The sequence below is a fragment of the Danio rerio genome, chromosome 5 (assembly GCF_052040795.2).
Source record: "Danio rerio strain M-AB ecotype USA chromosome 5, GRCz13ab, whole genome shotgun sequence".
Taxonomy (NCBI): Eukaryota; Metazoa; Chordata; class Actinopteri; order Cypriniformes; family Danionidae; genus Danio; species Danio rerio.
In genome coordinates this window covers 39137978-39150979 of record NC_141025.1, presented here as the reverse complement: position 1 = coordinate 39150979, position 13002 = coordinate 39137978, and the positions used below count along the sequence as shown (strand labels likewise).

At 34.8% G+C, this 13002-nt stretch overlaps 1 protein-coding gene across 1 annotated transcript; it reads left to right on the top strand.

Moving 5' to 3' along the window:
- Positions 1–541: 541 nt before the first annotated feature.
- mpzl2b (myelin protein zero-like 2b) lies at positions 542–12650 on the top strand. The gene is given in 4 exon segments (NM_212763.2): positions 542–760; positions 2625–2794; positions 6775–6985; positions 11765–12650. Coding segments are annotated over 4 exon segments (600 nt in total). The 5' UTR covers positions 542–705; the 3' UTR covers positions 11929–12650.
- Positions 12651–13002: the final 352 nt, after the last annotated feature.

Below are 13002 nucleotides of genomic sequence, written 5' to 3'. Positions count from 1 at the left end.
CCCATATATTATCATTAAATTAATAAACAAATTTTGCTCAAAAGTTTTGTTATTACTATTGTATATCAAAAATTATATATTTACAAGAAAACTGAATTTTTAATTTTGTAAGTTTAAATATAAGATATTTAACATCAAATCAAAACATTTGGGGGGAAAACCACATCATAAAAAGGCTTGTGTGCATAATAATGACGTCACGTGAACCCTAGTCTGCGCTTTTTTAATATTCCACAAGATGGCAACAGAGTCAATACACTAAATGTCACACCTGATTATTGGTATGCTTTTTGATTTCAATTCCAGAGACATGTGTTTAGTAAAGTACGGCTTATAAAACTATTTTCAATTTCCCAAGAAAAGACACTGCGTTAATTGTCATTTCGATTAGATGTTGTTGCCAATGCCACACATAAGAAACATGTTGTAACATGAACTGGAGAAACAGAATGGGGCAGGTTATTTTTCTGTTCTTGGGAATTGCCGTGTAGCTAGTCTGCCTTGCAGGTTTGTTGACGCCCTTTTAACTCCTCCTCTTTTCACTCACGGAGAAAAAGTGATTTAGCATGGCCGCTGTGCTCAGGAGTGCCGAAGTTTAACAAATACTTATATACTGGGTTTAAATACTGTACGAGACTTGATATTTAGTAAACAGTGGTCTACTGACAATTTCAGGAGCTCTGATAGCTCCTCCACTGTATTCTAATGAGGAGAATGTGGATTTACCTGTCTTCAGCGCTATGTGCGCTTGTCTTTACAGGTGAGTTTCCCACTTCCTGAATGCTCCTTTTCGGAAAACCTTTAATACGCTTAATTCGCCAAATGCGGTTAATATGTAGATACCTGTGTCCAGTGACTATTTGTGGCTTTAGAAACACAGTCTGCTTGTTTAGTTTTCAGTTTGAAGACGACTGCTGTGTTTTAATCAGGACAGGCACATCGTGGTTGAATTGTTTATGGTTTAACCACTGCTCATTTTAGTGTTTCTGCGGCACCTATTATACACTTACCAGATTTACACTGTGCTGCCGTTGATAGAATAAGATTATACGAGATTAGATTGATCCTCAGGAAGTTAATACTGGCATTAGAGCAGCTTCAAGTGGATAGCAGGTGCAGTAAGAAAGATTTACGATGGGTTAAAAACAAGGTTTAAATATCTAGAATAAATGCATTATTACAAAGAGTGAATCTTATTTATTTATTATTTTGGTATTAATGTTTTAAAGAGTAAATAAATAAAAAATCTCCATATCTAAATATATCAGCAGTCTTCTGTAGGGGTAGAGTGTGACCTAGTGAAACAGATTTATAGGATAGGAATGGCTGGAGTCTCAGCTTAAGCTGAGTTAAACACTCTGATCACAGAGAAAGCTTTACTGCTTAATTAATAGATAGTTTAGGGTAGTTCTAGCATAATATTTCCTAAGTGAACAGGATGTGACTGAGTGAAACTAGATGTTGCTTCATTGTAGAAATAGTTCAGATGATGCAAATTGTGGTGACTCAGTTTGAAAGACTGACTATGATCTAGTTGAATCATTTGTTAGCTTTAATAAAATTGCATTCATTATCTTTTTGTGTGTGCTGCGTCTGGGATTTAACATGGTTGTCAAAAACGTAATGTGTATTGTAGTGTTTTTACAGTAAGGCTGTATTAGTAAATGTTACTTGATGTATTTAATAACATGAAAAAAGAACAAGATATTTTATACATTATTATTCAGGTGGTTCGAAAGACTTGCCCCTTACTGAAAAAGCTCCAGAATTTGTCCAATACATGAGCTCATTTGTCTTATTGTGACTGCTATTCCATAATAAATTGTGAAGATAACCAATCCAAAAAGGCTGAAATATCAAGCGAAATCCGAGAAGTCACGCTGTGCCAAATTTGGCGTCCTAAATTCTGACTGGGGAAAGTTGAATGTGCTGGCCAGTTTGTCATTTAATAATTTAAAAACTTTAGCATATTCTTATTTTTGTATTTTAATAATAAGTATTTTCATATTTTTTTTTTATTCTAAATCTTTAGGAAATGCTTTCAGTACGTCAAAAAGTATGGTTACGTTGACCATCCGACAAGCTAATCCAGCAAAAAAAATAGTGCTTAAAATGTAATTTAAATGCAGTATTTCAACCTCATAATTAAATAGAAAATGGGGTGAATGACTGAAAAAAAGCCCACTTTTTGAGAACAAATAACCACCCCTTTCAACAGGCTGGCTACGGGCCTGTTAGTACATGTTGAATTATGATTATTGCATGCTGTACAAGTATTGATCATTATTAGTTCATGTTAGTAAATACATTAATGAAACCTTATGAAGTCGACTGTGTCATGCAGGTAGCTATTGTTTTAAAAGTCTGTTGATTGATAAAACAAACAACGAAACAAAGAGTACATGACTTTCATTTCAGGGGTTTCACTATGTAGTGGCATGATTAGGCTTGATCGTGAGAGTTTTGACATGACTGCAATGCTCCAACCTGCTCTTCGGGAAACTGTTTGTTATCTATGAATCTGTCATTAAGTTATGTAACACCACTATGGACGTTGTTTCTGGTTGTGCTGTTACTTTAAGGTATACACTTCATTTAATGTCTTTTTCATTCATGGTTAACAGGTGTATATCAGGTGGAAGGAATGGAGGTGTTTACATCCTCAGAGTTGGAGGCAGTCAATGGGACAGAAATACGTCTCAAATGTACATTTAAATCTAACCGTCCGCTCTCTGAAGAAAGGACCTCTGTATCCTGGAGCTTCATGCCACTTGGAAAGACGAAAGAAGAACCTGTGAGTCGATCATTCAAAGCATTTAAATAATGTGTTGAATGTCTAAATCCTGGCTTCTGATTGGCTGGAAATTGTGCATTCAAACTGTATAATTCACAGGTAGTTCCTATCAGTTCATCACTGTTTAGTGTTGGTGTTTTACAGACACATCCAAAACACATCACTCGCACAATTTAAGCGGTGCCCACTTATTTTTATTTCAAAGGTTACTTATAAAGCATTCTGGGTGTACCTAGTTAAGTGAGATCAGTAAATAGAAATGGTCATATCGTGAGCCTCAGACATTGTTTCCTCATTTTTATGTACACAAGTGTAAAACCTCGATGGACAACAGGACAAAATCAGACTTTTTTTAATTACTCTTGGGTAGGGCCAGACAGAGTCTGCGGACATTTTTTTGCTATTTCTGCGCAGAATTGTGTAAAAAAATTATTGGAATAATTTTGGGAGTATTGTAACTAAAAATGTTATTCCTTCATTCATTCATTTTCTTTTTCGTCTTTGTCCCTTTATAAATCTGGGGTAGCCATAAAAAAACGGTATATCTGAAATAAAATATAATAAGTTTTTTACTTTTATTTAATGTTTACAGTGCAAGTCCAATTAGATCCACTTATTTGGTAAACAAAGCAAGTCTCTCATAAAATAGGTCCACCAAAAAACAGAAAATTTTACTGCACAAACTGTAATGTAAATAAACCGTATGAACATTTTCATATTAGTCTATAATGAATCGCTATAATAGTCCTGAAATTAATAAAAAAAAAAACTTAATAAATATAAATATACACACATTTACACAAGTAAATGAAAGACTCTGATTGGCTAAAAAAAAAAAAAAAGCGAAAATTTTCGCACACGTATTGTTTTTGAGAGTGTGGGCTTACTCATGCATCACACTCTCAAAATTTGCATCCAGACTCGACGAACAGCCAAGTCTTCAGGACATCACCAAACAAAATGCAGACTGATATATTTGCCCTCAAGATCATTAATATTCAAACTAGGCTTGAGCGTCAAAGGGCTTGATACCGTCAAACCTCCTCCCTATTTTACCTTGGTATCTGGTATTACCATGCATGTTAAAAAAAAATTATGACGTAAGGCTCAGACAGCGTCACCAAACTTTTGGCTTGTGCCTAAACCATTCAGAAACTCAATACCGTTTATGCGACCTTAGGTTCGCGGTCACCTGTTTGTCTTGTTCGTATTCTTCTGTGTGGGACGCTCTCTCATTCACACGCACAGAGAGAGGGAGTGAGACAGCAACAAGCGACGCACAGCACCATGCTCTCTCTCTCTTGATCTCACAGACACACATACATAGAGAGAGAGCACCAATGCAACACACAGCACCTCTCTCTCTCTCTCTCTCTCTCTCTCTCTCTCTCTCTCTCTCTCTCTCTCTCTCTCTCTCGATCTCACACACACACACGCATATAAAGAGAGAGCACCAAGCGATGCAGAGCACCACGCTCTCTCTCATTCTCACACACACACATAAACAGCATCCACGCGGATATGCGCGCGTGCTCGCTCGCTCGGGAGCGAAATTGTTAGACCGTGCGCCCGGTCCCTTTCCAAAAACACCAGAGTTACCGACCGTTCCCACGATTCATTCAGAAATTTATTCTGGCACCGCAAGAAATCTGGTCGGGTCCCGCAGCTCCCGCGGTACAGCAGCGGGAATGCAGACCTCTCTCTAGTTCGTATTTACCACGTCTCCCTTCTTAGTCGGTCAAATATGGTCAATAAGGATAAGCACCTTCTGATTCTAGAGGTATTTTGTTGAGTAATAAATGAGCATATAAAACCATTTCTGGAGATTGGAGAATGAATGCAGTAAATTGCACCTTTAAAAAATGCTTATATAAACATTCACATGCAGCTCTCCCTTCTGTCTGTCTTATTCTTACACTCAACAGAAAATTAATTTAATAGTGTCTATTATGTTTCTCAGCAAGGAAGGGGAAAATTGCTATAATGAGTCCAATTATAATTGTTAAAATTACTATAAAGTAATGTAACTCACTTTGAAGTAACTAAACTTGCAGAGACACACAGATGAAGCCAGGTAATTCATGCAACTTTCATTCTCTCTCCCTCTCTTTTATATGTTGTTATAGCAAGGTTCATTATGTTGGTAATACAAGGCCTAAGAATTTTGTGTATCAAATATAAGTATTAGGGCTGCGCGATATTGAAAAAATCAGACATTTTAATGTTTTGTTTTTCTGTTAAATATATTGCGATATAAGTACAGTCACCAAATGATCCCTCAGAATTCAGGCATAGAAATTGAATTATCAAATGTAAAATAGAGATGTTCTTGATCTACATGTAGATTCTGACCCAGTGCTTATAATATTAGGATTATAATATTTTGATTATACATATTCATTGAGCAGCGCACAACATAAATTCCTTGCATGTTATTTGATATTTGATAAAAAATGTTTTGCATCCAACTGCTAAACTATGGCTTGAAGAATTAATATCTACTGTGCACTTGGAACAAACCAAATATCTTTGAAAAGGCAACATTGGACAATTTTACAAGATTTGTGGCCCTTCTGTTACTTAATGGAGAATTCTATTCCCCAAAGCAATGTTTTAGAACTAAAAAATAGTTTTGACTATCCCTGTATATGAGTGGTCTCACTGTAAATAAGTGAATTTGGGGGTTGGATTGTTTTTTTCTTGTTTGTTTTTGTAAGTTTATGCATATCAGAAAATTAATCCTGGAAGTCTATTCAATGACCACTGTTAGAGAAAAGGAATTTATTTTTATTACTTTTGTATTTTTTTATTAGAAAAATGTTTAGACTAACAACAGATTAATCAATCTTTCTCTTTTGTATTATAAAATGTCTTGACCAGACAAACTTCCTCTTTTTTACTGTGCTGCATACTTTTTAGAAGAACTGCTGACTAGTGGAAAAGCAGAATAAGAATAAATTGAGGGTGGGGGCCTTTGTTCCAGAACTATAGTCTAGACATGTCACAAGTTGTCCTGATGCTTGTAGAAGTTGTGAAATATATTAAAGATGCACGTAATTGTTCAGTTCTGGTATGCAGAGAAAGGTTGCAGAAAGAGGAAGTAATGTCCAGGGGTTGCAAAGAGCCAAGGGACTGCAGAATGACTGATAAGTGATGTTAAACCAAAACTCCACCTGTTAAGATCAGTTGTGTATATATATATATATACTGGAGTCAGGAAATGTAAGTCAGTTGCGTTGCGAACCTCCTGAATGTAATTCTTGTATTGCATTGGGGTAACGTAACCCAGAGCTCTGTCATCGAATTATTCATTTGTATCTAATAAATTACTAATATTTTTGGCATTGAAGAAAACCCTCTCCAGACCTTTTCTTATTGAACACGCATGGAATAGAGGTAGATATTCCAACACCACATAAAACTTTTTGTCAAAAGAGTTTTTAAAATGTGGAATTCCTAGAGCCTGAATGCTTTAAACTCTCTTGATATGCTCATAAAGTCACAGGGCTTAACATGTAAATGATAAACATTTGCTCCTGGTCAAATATAATCCCAATTCAACATTGCAGATCTTTGCAATGTGACTACTGCAGATGCACTCATTGCGATATTGATGCTGAAACGATATATTGTGCAGCCCTAATAAGTCTGGTTAATCTATAGAGTGCTGTATGCAGTTATTTGTTCACAAACTAAGAAAGAACATAACAGATCTGCTTACAAGACATGCTCTTAAAATTCTAAAAAAATAAAATTTATTCATACCTCCCTCTCTTAGATTTGTCTTTTTTTTCCACTTATTTCTTGTGTAACTTAAGTTAGCGTTCCTAAAGCTCAAATATTTGAGCCTGGGCACTGGATTTGATTACCAGGGAAAGCAAGATTTGATCAATTGTGTACCTTTAATCCAGTGTCACTTTGCAATAAAAAGTGTCTGACACATGCTTAAATCTACACTATTCCCTTTCTTTCTTTTTCAGTTTTTCCACTACCAGGGACATGCATATCTTCCTCCTGGCGGCCTGTTTAAGGATCATGTGGTATGGTCTGGTGATGTAATGAAGGGTGACGGATCCATCACACTGCAGGATGTGCAGTTCAGCTTTAATGGTACCTACAGCTGCCAAGTCCTAAATCCGCCCGACATCCAGGGCTTTGCAGGAGAGATCAAACTCCGAGTCGTTCAGAAAGGTGAGAGCAGATGCTGTGACGCACGGCTGAAAAATGAGCTCGAAAAATCATTTACTCAGACCTGTGTGGCGGTGAAGGTGAAGGTTGTTGTGTTCTTTCTTTGATCTCAGCAGCTGAAGGACGGAAGTATCTTATCAGTTGAGGTAGAAGAGCAGACAGACTCCTCAGAGAGTGTTATGATACAGAAAGCAAAAATGCGTAAGAACAACAAGAGTGGGTGAAGTTCTATTTGCTGGCAGTCCTCTGATAAACTTTCCCACACTCGTTGCTTGAACAGATTCGTCACCTTGCGTTATTTCAGTTTAAAGGGATAGTTCACTCCAAAATAACAATTTCCTTCGTCTTCTGCTGGTATCAGATTTTCTTGTTTTGCGTTTAGTTATACGATATAAAGTGTGTGTGTGTGTGTGTGTGTGTGTGTGTGTGTGTGTGTGTGTGTGTGTGCGTGCGTGCGTGCGTGCGTGCGTGCGTGCGTGCGTGCGTGCGTGCGTGCGTGCGTGCGTGCGTGCGTGCGGTATAATATAATATAACATAACACAATATATTATAATATGATGTAATATAGATAATATAATGCACAATTTTGGCCTAAGCTTAAAAGGTTATAATAACCAAAATAAAATAGTGTATTGTTTTATTGTACATAAATGGATAACTTTAATAAAACTAAATATTTAAATCAAATTAAAGCCCCGGTTAGATCACATGATTTTTATTGTCTGTTACGAATGTCACTATGTAAAATGATGCGATTTTTGTCTTGATAAAATCTTGACTTGTCGTGGGTAACACGTGTCAGACTACATGTTCCTTTATGTTCAGTCATTGTGACATTTAAAACGAATCTTATTTCCCAGAGCAGTCACAAGTGTTGCAATAACAATATTTCTTATCTTAATTTCAATGTTTTTTTTTTAATCTTATTTCAATCTCTAAAAACTCTGATGCTTGCTGACAACTCATTTACCATTATTTAAGGGAATTCGTTTTGACATTGATCGGATCAAATGTATATTTTATTTTTAATGTTAAGATATTTTCTTTTAAATCTAAATGTATATTTTCCAGCCATGGGTTTCTTATTAAACACTCCCTCGCCTGAACTTGCCGCGAGAAAATGAAAGCACATCAGCACCGAGAAAAACCAGATGCTTAAGACAAAATGACATATTAAAACATTAGCAAATATATGACAGATGTTTATGATACAACAATTACATGAAGCCTTAATTGAATGCTTATTTTTCATAGAGTGAAACAAATCAGCCACCCACACAGTTGAGTAGTGGTTGGGTACAAACAAAAATATAATTCAAACGTTTTTTTTTGGAAAAATATATCTTTTTGAAACCTTTTTGTTTGGTATAATTTGTAAATTAATTTTAATCTATTTTTGTTGGTCAGTTACCTACTAGATAAACAAGAGTAACGAATAACATCTGAGGTGATGTGCTTCAAAACCAGTCCGATATATGCACCAAAGCACAAACTGGTTTGTTAAATAAAATAAAATATTCACAATTTCAGAGAAACCTATATTGAACTGTTTTTTCATTTTTAATAACAAAATCATGCATTGCCGGTGAGATTTAATTTAAGTAGTTTAATCAAGTAATTTAAATAAGCAAGACAGGCTTTTACAATGTATTAGCAGCACTGAATGTGTTCCCAGATTACCTTGGAAGAACTAACTCAATTGAAAGGGTGAGTAAACTCAGAAACACGTGAGAATGGAGATGGCTGCACATTTGTGCCAGTCTGTCAAAAAAATAGCTCTAAACACCTTAATATTTTAGAGAAAATAGTTAAATAAGCATAACCAATGGTTGATCTTATCAACCCATGACCCAACCATAAGTAAATATGCAGCCAATTTTTTGTTTACCTGACCTGTGGATTAACGGCAGCACCCGCAGAAATGACTGAGAAATCATGTGCTTCTATTTCCCAGTGTCACCCATGTGACTGAACTTATCATGAAGAACAGGGGAAAAATTTAACATGCTAGACTTTCTGCGATGGTGTCATGAGGCGTCGCAAACATGTATCGGTTCTCATGAACTATGTCAAATTACATGTGAAGAAGCGATTGAATTGCCTTAAATTGTGTCCCAACACCCATTGGTCGTTTACGACTCCCCATGACACCCTACGTCAAGAAAATCATGCCAAAATCTTGTGCTCTGACTAGGGCTTAAAATGCAAAAGGATTAGAGAGTGCAATAGGTGACACTTTACAATACAGTCTCATTTAAATGTTGGTTAATGCAAAAATAGTGTTAATTTAATAAAATGATTACAACTTTTGATGCAATATTAGGCATTTACAATTAAATTAACATCACCTTAGATTAAAGTAAAGTTAATGTCATGACAGCTACTAAAGCATCTATTAATTTAAAGTAATGTTAAATGCAACCCTTTTTTGTAGAATTAACAAAAATAAGGCCTATAAATAGTCACAAAACTTTCCATGTTGTAGGCCAGATTAACATGTGAAAATGTTTTTTATATATATATATATAAATCACCCAAGTTTTGAAGCATTTGCTGCTCTCTAACAATCTGAATATTCCTAAAGGACCTTTTATGTTTATGTAATAATTAATTACCCATGGTATTTTAAAGTGCCCATAATATCAATGTTGTGCAGGTTCATTGTCGCCATATATTGAAATATTGAATATTGGCATATGTCTGCTCACACTCCTTTTCTCTCCTCTGTTGAGCACAAAACAAGCTATTATGAAGAATGTTGGAAAAAAGCAACCATTGCCATGCATAGTAGAAACAAAAAATACTATGGAAGTCTGTAACTACTTTACTATGTTTTCCTTTGTGTTCAACAGAAGAAAGAAACTCGGTTTGGAACAAGTGGAGGATGAAAAAATGTCAGAATTGAATTTTTGGATAAACTATCCTATGTTTAGTGAAAACAGATATAAAGGAAGAATTTAAAAGAGAGAATGTTTTCAGTCATGACTCCTCCCACTGAACGTCCCCTTATTTCTTATTGGCTGATGGATGTGACCGATGCAAAACTCATTTCACAGTACATGACTCCTCTTGTAGAATTGTCCAGATATTTAGCATTCATCAGCACTTTTCTCGCAAAGTGTCTTTGGTAAAACATACTATGCAATTGTGTTATTCATTGAAACAGACACTGATTTGCCTTCACTTTTAGCCATTCGTCTGCAATTTCCAATGAAATGTCAGCAAGTGAAAATCAGGGCTAGAATTGCACGTTGTGTTCCTGGCTTCAATAAAATAAAATAAAATTTTATTGGTTGTGATGGAATGATAACTGCTGTAGTCAATAATGAATAGTGAGTTAACTATTGTCTATTTTATGATTATTTTGTTATGGCTTGATCATTAACAGTCCGATAAGAAAATAAATGATCAGCTAATCAATTCTGGATTTAGTCAGTTTATGCGTGCTGCTGTCCTTGAGGGTAAATAGTGTCTTTAATGATAGTGCACATCACACACTGCAGATCTGCACACTCTAGAAGAGTTTATGCTATGGAAGGACAAGATATCGGCAATGTACTGTGCAGTTTGCTTGTTTTCCTACAGTTTGGTTTTTAAGGTCATTAAAATAAGTCTCACAAAAATCGATAGATTTATTTAACCAATATGGTTAATTAAAATAAAAGTAGTAACATACCATTAGGGCGGCACGATTCTGGCTAGTTGCTTTTTTATTTTGCTTAAAATCAAGATGATTATGTTCTCACCATTCTGTAGATGTAAAATAAAGGTTCATACAAGTAGGCTGTTATTATTGTTATTTTGCACACATATGCTAAAACAACAACAATAATAATAGGCCTATGTGTAGTTCTACTGTTGGCTATAATGCTAAACTTTGTATAGACTTGGAATGGTGGACTTGAACAGACTTGTCCTGTTTCTTAATGCACAGTAAAGACATCAGAATACGACTATTCCTAACTCTGAAGCTGAATTATTGTGTTTGAGAGATATGCTTGCAATCTATCTATGAGAACATTATTAGACCGCTTTTTCACTGCTAAAATGAGACATTTCCTCATTATCAGATTCCCTCTTGCATTATATTCAACAATATATAGGCTAGAGTACTGTAGTTATAGTGACCCAGTAAATTGTCTTTAAATGTTTTTAACTTTTGTAAGTTTAGATGCATGTTTTTAACTTTCAAATAACAACGTTATTTGCAACTCTATTACCTGTTATTCACAGCCTATTCAGGTTCTGTTCACTAAAGTACACATCATTGGGCACGCGCGCATCCTGTCGGCAGTAAACAAACAGTGCTTGAAGATTTCATAGCCACGAATACGTCATAACATTAAGACAGAAATGACATTTTTGGGTGAATTATACCTATATATATATATATATATATATATATATATATATATATATATATATATATATATATATATATATATATATATATATATATATATATATATACTGTATGTGACACTTTTAACACCATTTGGATGTGTTCATGTTGCTGAGCAACGTATATTCAACAACGTGAAGACTTGTGCATCTGCGTTTATGCTTCTCTTCTGACCTTGAAAATATAATTGGCTAAATCATAGAAAAGCTGAATTAAGATCGTGTGGAGGATCGAATTGAGATGGCAAACTTTTCGATTTATCGTGCAGCCCTACATACAATGTACAAAAAGAAAATAGAATAAAGAAAATTAGCATTATAAATTAGCACTAGCATCACAATTACTGTAGCATTGAGACTTCTCTCTTTTTTTTCCTATAGTTTCATTCTCTGAAATCGGGATTCTGGCTATAGCTGTGGGTGGATCGATTGGCGTCATTCTCCTCATTCTCATCATCTACATCGTTGTGCGGGTATTTCGGAGACGAGAAGAGGACATGACCATTGAGACGGAGGACCACAGGTCAAAGGATCAGGTTTTGTGAAAGAGGATTTTTGACTCTGGGATTTAGTCTGCTTTTCGATTCCTGTCTGGGATATGACTAGTGATATAAGAAGTAATAACATATTTTGCCACAGAATCCTCTGATTATATGAGCAGAATATATTGCAGAATATCTTGAAACCATATTGATCACTACAATATTACAGTGAAATGTTGTTTTTTTATCCTGATATGTTTTTATTTGATGACTTTTTTTAATGTTTGAAAGTTAGTGCTAAATTTAATTCCATTTTATATAAATAAAGTGAGAAAATTAAACCTTTCTATTTTTAAAAAGATATAAAATATCAGTTCACATATGTACATAACTTTATTGACTGTTGCTGCTTTTTATCTCATTATTTTGTAACTATTGAATTATTGCTGTTTTCCAGCAGTTTGTACTATCACAGATGTATGTGATCTGCCTATTTACATGCGTGTCTCCATACACGTTGATGCATTTCTGTGTTTGTACATTAGATGTGGTTCATAGACCTGTGCAGCAGAAAAAATAATATCTGTAAATATCTGTAAAAGAGCAGTATAATTTCTAAAACCAGTTAAACATTTTGAGAATGTATATGAATGGATGAAAAAAAACTGCATCAAATAATAATGATCGAACAAATGTTTATTGGTGCTTGTTACATAAACCTCAAATCTCCAGGGTTGTGGGATTCTCTGTTCATAAATGCTGGAATGCTTAAAAAGCTTAAACATATTTTCAAAGTGAATTTATTTATTCTTCAGTCCTAGTTTAATCATACTGTAATAATCTGCAATTTCAAAGCATTATTTTTATTCCCTTGATGGTTTTGTTACAAATACTACAGATACATTTTTGAGAACATTTTGTGAATTCTCTTTTTCTTTTTCTTTCTTTCTTTTTCTCTTTCTTTCTTTTATATTTGACATGGTACAACTAGTTTTAAAAGCCATCATTTTATGTTAAGTTAAATTGGACTTTTTCTTTTGCAAACATTTACTATACTTTTGGTTGAGCTTTCATTAAGTTCTCAGATGTTGACAACTCAGTGCTTCCCACACATAGACTACTTGGGCGGTCCGCCCA